This window comes from Humulus lupulus, chromosome X (genome assembly GCF_963169125.1).
Source record: "Humulus lupulus chromosome X, drHumLupu1.1, whole genome shotgun sequence".
Taxonomy (NCBI): Eukaryota; Viridiplantae; Streptophyta; class Magnoliopsida; order Rosales; family Cannabaceae; genus Humulus; species Humulus lupulus.
In genome coordinates, this window is record NC_084802.1 from 185,495,809 (window position 1) to 185,505,662 (window position 9,854).

The 9,854-nt window shown below is 51.2% G+C and overlaps 1 protein-coding gene across 1 annotated transcript; it reads right to left on the reverse strand.

Moving 5' to 3' along the window:
• Positions 1–8,224: 8,224 nt before the first annotated feature.
• LOC133805197 (uncharacterized) lies at positions 8,225–9,478 on the reverse strand. Its single transcript, XM_062243318.1, has 2 exons — positions 8,906–9,478; positions 8,225–8,818 (listed from the first exon to the last, which is right to left on the reverse strand). The coding sequence occupies exons 1-2, from the start codon at positions 9,362–9,364 to the stop codon at positions 8,291–8,293; spliced, it is 987 nt and encodes a 328-aa protein (XP_062099302.1). The 5' UTR covers positions 9,365–9,478; the 3' UTR covers positions 8,225–8,290.
• Between the last annotated feature and the right edge of the window lie 376 nt (positions 9,479–9,854).

Below are 9,854 nucleotides of genomic sequence, written 5' to 3' on the forward strand. Positions count from 1 at the left end.
GGGTTATGGATTGCTCCGGTAGCGAGCTTCTCAGGAAGCTCTGACCCTATGGGAAGTCAACACGCAAGATAAACGTGCATAATCCTGCCATCACGTGTCCGATATCCCCCTGACTTCTCGGACACGCAGCAGGAACGTGCGTATTCAGACACCCACGGACAAGTTGGGCCGTGCGGCCCATTATCTCCTTCCATACTGATTAGACCACACTTGTGTGTCAGGTTTAGGAATTAATCATGAATATCACAGACTTGATATGACAAATGGTAAGGTCACGGGATGACCTCCCTACCAACTTCCAGGTGCCTTCTCCTATAAATATGGAGACCCTGGGAGTTGATAGGGGTTGGAAAAATAGTCTTGTAAGAATTATGTACTTTGTAAACCAATTACCGAGAAAAGATCAATAATATTGACTAGTGGAGTAGAAGGATTTTAACCTTCGAACCACTTAAAAACGTGTCTGGAGTCACCTAGTTCTTTCCACAAAGATTTCATATCTGTGACGGTTCTACTTTTAAGTACTAATCTCTTTCTCTTCTTCTCTTAATTATCTGTTGCCGAAGAACCGCGTCAACAGTTTGGTGCTTTCATTGAGAGCAAGTCCGATTAGTACTACCACAAACATACAACTATGGTGACCACTCGATCCAAACATGGCAACGAGACAGAACAACATGATGGGCAGGAGGCCCGCCATGTTGCCCTCCCTGATGAGCAAGTTCCTGAAGTCCAGCAGAGGCCAGGAAAGCAGCCGGCCGGCCAAGACGACACTGGTAATTCGGCGCCCCGGCCGCCTAATCCGAATCCATGTTATTACACTGCGGTGGAGATGGAGAATGCTCAGCTGAGGAGCCAGCTAGCAGCAGCTGGTCAGCAAATCCAGGATATTCTGAGTCGACTACCCCCTCTCACAACCAACGGTAACGTTGGAGAGAGGCAAGGCGAGGCTCCTAAGTCTCGCTGGAGTAATCGATCCAGGCATAGCCGTTCGGGTAGACTCCCTGCAGCCAACTCCACCCCTTCAACGCACCATCAAGAGGCGAACTTCAGGGAAATGCCTCAGACCGAACAGCAGCAGTACAGCCGTTCGGTTAGGACCTCAACCCCTAGCTCTCAGCCTTCCTCGAGGACGCCCAGAAGAGATCGAGGGAATTCCCAAAGGAGGGCCGAGGGGATCCGGAGACGTCAGCCCGTCCCCGAAGAACGTCCAGTTCCTCGTCCAGCTCGCCCAGCGCGAAACCATCAAGCTGGCAGGGCCGAGAGGGCCCCACCAAATTTAGTCCGTCCGGACGGCACTAGGATCGCCTCTCCGGTCAGGCATCCTCCTTCTCCCATCAGATATCCGTCTCCTCAGACCGTCCGAGACATCCCGACCTACGGAAATAGTAGGAGAGACCCGCCATCGGCCGGGCCTTCCCGGCGCAGCAAGGTGCCGGGGGAAGGATCAGGTCGGAGCCGCCAAAGACGCACCTCGAGCCTGTCCAGCAGGAGTCACTGGACCGGTAGTGCACGGAGTGATCTTTCGGGAGGAGACCTGCGACAGCGACTAAGTTCAGCACAAAGTCACCATACTACCCAGGGAGGCGACCTTCGAGATCGCCTCAACTCTCACAGAGAGGATCGAGTTAGGGATGGTAGCCAGGCCCGCTCAGTTGGGGTCCGATCCGAAGTACGTAATGGCGGGAATGCCCCAAATGACCTATCTCCAGATAGGAGGGGCAACAACCCGCCTAATATGTACAACGGGTCCGGAGCTGTTGAACAGCCCCGGAATAACCCAGGATCTCAGGACAAAACCCTAGAGCGCTTAACTCAAATGGAGGAGCTGATGAAGAAGCTCCTATCGGAAAAAGAAAAAGACGAATATGATTCAGGGGATGAGATGGAGCTCTTCGCCCCCAACATAGCAGCAACGGCATACCCTTCTGGCTTTCGTATGCCTCACTTGTCAAAGTTCAACGGGGATGGAGACCCATCTGACCACTTAGGGATGTTCAACACCCTAATGATGGCTCATAACATCGGACCAGAGCTTCGTTGCTTGATCTTTCCTTCCACCCTAACTGGACCTGCCAGGCAGTGGTTCAAACAAAGTAAAAGGCAGTAAATCAGCTCCTGGAAGACCTTTTCGGCTGACTTCAAGAGGGCATTCCGCGCCTCTCAGGCCGCCAGGGTCCAGGCCGACTCCCTAGCTAACGTGAGACAGCAACCTGGAGAAACGCTAAAAGCCTACTTGAGCAGATTTGCGAATGTCGCTGCTCGGGCCAGAGACGCCGACGACAGCTCCAAACTCATGGCTATGAGGACCGGGATCTTAGTAGGCAGAGATCTGTGGAAGGATATTCAAAGGAGGGGGGTCAGCTCAGTTAGTGAATTCCTTAACAGAGCCCAAGAGTGGATAAACTTGGAAGAAGCTGAAGCTTCAGCCGCGGGGACCAGCCAGGTCCTCGAGAAGCCCGCTGGGACGGGAACAGAGATCGTAGTAGCGACTCCTGACGTCACGCAGAGTAACCAGCCCGGTGGCGGCAAAAGAAAAGGGAATGGTGAAAACATCCAGCACGGTCAAAAGAAGAATAAGTCCGTGGATAAATTCAAGCCCGTGTTCACAACGTATACCGAGCTCACCCAAACCAGAGAGAATATTTTCCTGGCCAACGCTACGCGAGTCCCCTGGAAAAGACTGGAGCCAATAAAGCACCCTAAGGGAAAGAGAGACGCTTCCAAATTCTGCCGTTTTCATAACGACGTCGGGCACAATACCGACGACTGTAGGCACCTCAAAGATGAAATCGAGACTCTCATCCGAGCAGGTCCGTTGGCGCAATACTCGCGAAACAGGGTCCCGACAAGTCGACCCGCTCCGGAGATCCCAGCCAGTCAACCTGGACCTCGAGTAGATCAGGACGTCCTTCCCCCCGTGGTCGAGGGAGAGATTTCCACCATCTCTGGAGGACCACACATGGCTGGCACGAGCAGAGGCGCCCAGAAGAGGTACATAAATGAGTTGAAGACCCACAATGGAGGGGAGTTCGTCTCGGAACAGCGTCAATCAAAACAACAAAGATTAGAGAAACAACCAATCACTTTCACGGAGGAAGACGCGAGACATGTCCAATTCCCTCATAACGATCCCTTGGTCGTAGCAGTCCAGCTCGCCAACTGGAGAGTAAGGAGAGTGTTAGTGGACAATGGGAGCTCGGTGAACCTCCTATTCCGTTCCACCTTAGAAAAAATGGGTCTGACCGTCTCCGAGCTGAAGGCAACCTCGATGATGCTATATGGTTTTTCAGGAGAAGGGTCAGCAGCGATAGGAACGATTGAGCTGGTGATCACCCTAGGGGACGAGTCCCGAACAGTGTCCAAACTACTCGAATTCATAGTCATTGACTGCTCCGCCGCCTACAATGCAATTTTGGGCCGACCTACGCTCGTTGCTTTCGAAGCTATCACATCCGTCCGGCACCTCGCCATGAAGTTCCCTACTTCAACAGGGGTCTGCACTATCAAGGGCGATCAGCTCGCTGCCAGGGAATGCTACAGCATTTCCATGAAGGGAAAATCTAAACCCGGGCAGGTGACGATGGCCATTCAGGATGAAGAGGAATCACAGGGACCCAAGGCGGCCCCTGAGATTGAAAAACCTCGGGTTTCCGAAGACGAAAAGCTCGCCCTAAGCGAGGACATTGACCCCCGAGAGGCAAGGATAGGTCCGAGCTCCAAGCTATTGAAGATCTCGAGGAGGTAGGCATCGATGAACAAAACCCGTCACGGACGGTTAAGCTCGGAAAGAACCTCTGCGATAGAAGAAAGGCGGAACTGACTGCGTTTCTGAAAAAGAACATGGACGTATTCGCATGGTCGCACGAGGACATGATAGGGATCAGTCCAAGCATAATCATGCACACGCTCCACCTAGACAAAAGCGTCCCTGCCAAGTCTCAAAAGCAGAGGCGATTAGGGACGACCCGAGCCGAAGCCCTTGAAGAAGAAGTGACCCGGCTCAAAAAATGTGGCTTTATCCGCGACGCCAGATTTCCCATTTGGGTTGCCAATCCCGTATTAGTTCCAAAACCCAATGGGAAATGGCGAACCTGTATCAACTTTTCCGACCTGAATAAAGCCTGCCCCAAGGATTGTTTTCCGTTGCCGAGGATCGATCAACTGGTGGATGCCACGGCGGGGCACGAGCTCATGTCCTTCATGGACGCGTACTCGGGCTACAATCAGATCGCGATGAATCCAGCAGACCAGGATCATACCAGCTTCATGACCCCGACTAATGTCTATTGCTATAAGGTCATGCCGTTCGGTCTTAAGAATGCCGGGGCTACCTACCAAAGGCTGGTAAATAGAATGTTCGCGGATCAGATCGGGAAAAACATGGAAGTGTACGTCGATGATATGCTTGTCAAGTCAAAGATTGCCGGCAACCACGTCACCGATCTGGAAGAATGCTTTAACATACTGCGAGAATATGGCATGAGGCTCAATCCTCAGAAGTGCACTTTCGGTGTCGCATCGGGGAAATTCTTGGGTTTCATAGTCAATACCCGAGGAATCGAGGCAAACCCCGACAAGATCAGATCATTGCTCGAGCTTCCTTCCCCCAGGTCGCGGAAAGATGTCCAAGGCCTCACAGGAAGGGTGGCAGCACTGAACCGGTTCATTTCCAAATCGACCGACAAGTGTTTACCTTTCTAGAACCTGCTCCGGGGAAACAAGAAGTTCGAATGGACAGTGGAGTGTGAAAGCGCATTCCTCGACCTAAAAACGCACCTGGCTGAGCCACCTGTGCTGTCAAAGCCCAAGGTAGGAGAACCTCTTTTCCTCTACATGGCCGTCACTGAGGACGCAGCTAGTGCTGTTCTGGTGCGAGAAGAGGACCAGGCTCAGAAAACCGGTTTATTACATCAGCAAGAGACTCCTCGGAGCTGAGTCAAGGTACCCGTTGATGGAAAAACTGGCGTTCTGCCTAATCACGGCCTCGCGAAAACTCAGGCCATACTTCCAGTCCCACTCTGTACACGTCATGACCGATCAGCCTCTAAGGCAGGTTTTGCAAAAGCCTGAAGCCTCGGGACGCTTGCTAAAGTGGGCGGTCGAACTCAGTCAGTTCGAGATTTTCTATACTCCCCGAACTACCATAAAAAGTCAAGCCTTGGCCGACTTCGTGGCGGAATGCGCGGGATTCCATGAGTTCCCATCGGAAGACTCACATCAGCTCACCTCCTCAGATTCATCGTGGAGGATCTTCGTTGATGGCTCATCTAACGAGAACGGCTCCGGGGCCGGAATCATTCTGATATCCCCAGAGGGGCATAGATTCCACTCGGCGCTGAGGTTCGGGTTCAAGGCGTCTAACAACGAGGCAGAGTACGAGGCCTTGTTAGCTGGACTTAGGATAGCCAGCGAGCTAAAGGCAAGCTCTGTCCAATGCTTTAGCGACTCCCAGCTCGTGGTGAATCAGGTCCTAGGCGAGTATCAGGCGCGGGGTCCCAAGATGGCCTCCTATTTGGCTAAGGTAAAATCCGAACTGTCTACGTTTGGGCAAGGGTCGATCGAACAGATACCTCGGGAGCAGAACGCCAATGCAGATGCTCTCGCCAAGCTCGCCACCTCGGGAGAGGCAGAAACCCTGGGGTTGGTGCCAGTTGAGTTCTTGGACAAGCCCAGCATAGACGGAGATCGAGCAGATATTGGGATGATTGACATCAGGCCGACCTGGATGACTCCCATTGTTGAGTTCCTCGTCGAGGGCAAGTTACCCGAAGGGCGCAACGACGCACGGCGAGTCCTTTATCAAGCTCCGAGATATACGCTAGTCGAGGGGGTGTTGTACCGACGTGGGCATTCCTTACCCCTCCTCTGGTGCGTTCTTCCAAGTGAAGCGAAGGCCATCCTGCAAGAAGTTCATGACGGATTCTGCGGAGATCACACTGGGGGGCAAAGCCTGGCCTTGAAGATCCTTCGGCAGGGTTATTACTGGCCGACTCTGTCCAAAGACTCGATCTCATATGTAAAAAAGTGCAACAAGTGTCAGCGGTTCGCCGCGGTTACCCGGGCTCCTCCGACCGAGCTAAAAATGATCTCGTCTCCCTGGCCCTTCGCCATTTGGGGGATAGATCTAATAGGCGCCCTGCCCACCGGAAAGGGCGGGGTCCGTTACGCCGTGGTCGCCATTGACTACTTCACCAAGTGGGCCGAAGCAGAGCCGTTGGCGACAATAACATCGAAAAAGGTGCTAGACTTCGTGGTTAAGAGCATCATATGTCGATTTGGCCTACCCAAAAAGATCATCTCCGACAATGGCACTCAATTTGACAGCGACCTGTTCACCGAATTTTGCGAAAGGCACGAAATTGTGAAAAGCTTCTCGTCCGTGGCCTATCCCCAGACGAACGGCCAGGTCGAAGCTGTCAATAAAACTCTGAAGGCAAGCCTCAAGAAGAGGCTAGATGAGGCAAAGGGGATCTGGCCAGAACAGCTCCCCCAAGTTCTGTGGGCCTATAGGACCTCACATCGGACTCCCACGGGCCACACTCCTTTCTCCCTAACCTTTGGAAGTGAAGCAGTCCTCCCCGTGGAGGTGAAGGTCCTGTCGCACAGGGTCCGGTCCTACGACCAAGACGGGAACCACGAGCTCCTATGCCACTCCTTAGACTTAATGGATGAAAGGCGAGAGGATTCACAACTCCAGCTCGCCCATTATCAACAGAAAATCACTCGCTACTTCAACGCTAAGGTCAAAAGACGTGCCTTTAGCGTCGGTGATTTGGTCTTGAGGAGAGTTTTCCTGGCCGAGAAAGATCCCAAAGATGGGGTTTTGGGACCAAGCTGGGAAGGACCATACCAGGTCATCGAAATCATCAAAGAGGGAACTTATAAGTTAGCTCGACTTGGTGGAGGGGCGGTCCCACAGACTTGGAATGCTATCCACCTAAAGAAATATTATCAATGAACATTTGTAAGGCCTAGAAGGTCACCTTCCATATATAAATAAAAATCAAATGTTTCTCGTTATTTGCAAGTGTAATTTTAAAGTAACAACGAAAGACCCTTTCCCAGTTACTTGGGGGGCATATGGTACCTGGATATATCCAGGTCTCCTTAACGACTTAGGTGTTAAGTTTTATCTACGGATAAGAGTTATCACAAACTAAGTCCTATCCTGGTCTTAACCAGGTCAGAAAACTTAGAAGTAGTTAACTAAAATTTGTTGACCGTGGTTCTTCTTTAAAAGAGCCCGGGATACGGATAAAAGTTGACGCGAACTAAGTTTTTTCAAAATAAGTTCCTGGTCTTAACCAGGTCATAAAACTTAGAAGTTAACTAAAATTTGTTAACCGTGGTTCTTCTCTAAAGAGCCCGGGATACGGATAAAAGTTGACCCGAACTAAGTTTTTTCAAAATAAGTTCCTGGTCTTAACCAGGTCATAAAACTTAGTAGTTAACTAAAATTTGTCGACCGTGGTTCTTCTTTAAAAGAGCCCGGGATACGGATAAAAGTTAACCCGAACTAAGTTTTTTCAAAATAAGTTCCTGGTCTTAACCAGGTCAGAAAACTTAGAAGTAGTTAACTAAAATTTGTTGACTGTGGTTCTTCTTTAAAAGAGCCCGGGATACGGATAAAAGTTGACGCGAACTAAGTTTTTTCAAAATAAGTTCCTGGTCTTAACCAGGTCATAAAACTTAGAAGTTAACTAAAATTTGTTAACCGTGGTTCTTCTCTAAAGAGCCCGGGATACGGATAAAAGTTGACCCGAACTAAGTTTTTTCAAAATAAGTTCCTGGTCTTAACCAGGTCATAAAACTTAGTAGTTAACTAAAATTTGTCGACCGTGGTTCTTCTTTAAAAGAGCCCGGGATACGGATAAAAGTTGACCCGAACTAAGTTTTTTCAAAATAAGTTCCTGGTCTTAACCAGGTCATAAAACTTAGTAGTTAACTAAAATTTGTCGACCGTGGTTCTTCTTTAAAAGAGCCCGGGATACGGATAAAAGTTGACCCGAACTAAGTTTTTTCAAAATAAGTTCCTGGTCTTAACCAGGTCATAAAACTTAGAAGTTATCAAAAATTTGTTGACCGTGGTTATTCTTTAAAGAACCCGGGATACGGATAAAGTTAACTCGAACTAAGTTCATAAAAATAAAGAGATGAATTCTGACCAAATGCATAAAAATATATATGTAAAACTGGTTGAGCAAATTGTCTCGAGGCGGAAACGCCTCACATAAAAAGAGAATTACAATAAAAAAAAAGTGTTCAAAATACGTAAACGAGAAGCGTCCTAAGCCCCATCGGCTGGCCCTTTGGAGGTCGCGGTCTCGCCCTGCTCCGCCGCGGCAGAGGCCTCTCCAGTCTCCGATGGAGGAGCCTCCTTATTCAGGCGGGCTTGAAGCTGCGGCAACAAGAACGCCCAGAGGTCCAGCGACATGAAGGAAAAGTCCGCGTCCGGATTGTGAGACCAGCAGTGATAGAACAGGTCTTGTAAGGACTGCTCCGACACGACCCGCTCGTCTTTCAGGGCGGCCTGGGAGGCCTGGACTTCGGCCTTCGCCGCCTCAAGATCTGTCCGCGATGCGGCCAGGGAGATTTTAAGCTCTAGGTTCTCGGAGCGAAGCTTCTCTAGCTCGGATGCGGCCAGGGAGTGTTTAAGCTCTTGGTTCTCCGAGCGGATCTTCTCTAGCTCGGCTTTAGAGGCCGCCAGAGCGTCTCTCGCCTCCTGAGACTCCTGGAGGGCGGTCTGGCGATCAGCTTCCAAACCCTCGAGCTGGGCCTTGGTCCTAACAATGCCTCTATAGGCGGCAGCCATGCCCTGCAAGAAAAGAATGATAAATTAGCAAACTGGAAGGAAAAAGGCGGCGTGTGAGTGTTAAAGCCTTAAAAGAAAGGGGCACTTTACCGTTAAGGTCATGTCCATCGCAGACTCTATAACTCGGACCAGGCTTGTTGTTTCGATGGCCCGGAGCTCCTTCTCCCTGATGTTGTAATAGTGGCTGACGGCGTAGCTAGCCGACTCATACACCGTCCCCCGGAATGCTTCGGGCATCTTCTCCAGAGCCCGGGGGTCGACCGGGATACGCACGTCCGGGGCTGCCGCGGCCAGATTCCCGACCTCTATTACCCCGTCCTGGGCGGCCAGTGGAGATCGTTGGGGTGGCGGGTGCATGAGCCCTGTCCTGGCGACAGGGAGGTTCGCCCCCGCGACCTGGGATGGCGGGGCTTTCTCCTTCTCCTTAGCCGGGGATTTGGTGGAGGCCCCGGCCGAGCTCTTGGACTCGCGAAGCCTCTTTAACCTCGGCCCTGCTGGGGGATTCCCACCGAACACAACGCCCCGCAGACTATTCCCGGGCTGAGACATCTCTTCTGCCAAGAACAAAAAACATGGTTATTAGCAATCATGCAGAAATAAAGACAAAAGGTCCAAAGGCAATAAGAAAGCAAATACTAAGGGAACCCTACCCCCCGAGCTGGAAGAGCCTAGGACGATTATCTCGCGAACTGGCGAAGGTTCTAGGTCCGTTTCTGAATCGGGGCTGGACTCTTCTACGTACTGCCTAATCCCCGGAGCATAGATGCCCCTCTGGAGCGCAGGCCACGTGCGTAGATTGGTCCCGTACTCCTCAAAAATGACCGACCTAAAGGCTAGGGTATTATCTACTACTACGGTACCCTTAGGCCGACTCTCTTGGTTGTCCAGCACGAGCTGGTCAACGCAGTGGAGCAGGAGCGTGTCCAGGTCCGGATTCCTTGGGTGACGATGGACGAGCTGCCTAGGGTTGAACCTAACCAGCCAGGGGTCTGCAGTGGCCCTATCTACGTTCTTAAATAAGTAAGAGTTACCTTGACCG

Excerpts from the sequence above, each read along its gene's own strand:
- LOC133805197 (XM_062243318.1), bottom strand. The coding sequence starts at position 9,364 with ATGTCTCAGCCCGGGAATAGTCTGCGGGGCGTTGTGTTCGGTGGGAAT. Across the intron at positions 8,819-8,905 it reads CGATGGACATGACCTTAACG|GGCATGGCTGCCGCCTATAG; the intron begins GTAAAGTGCCCC and ends CTTTTCTTGCAG.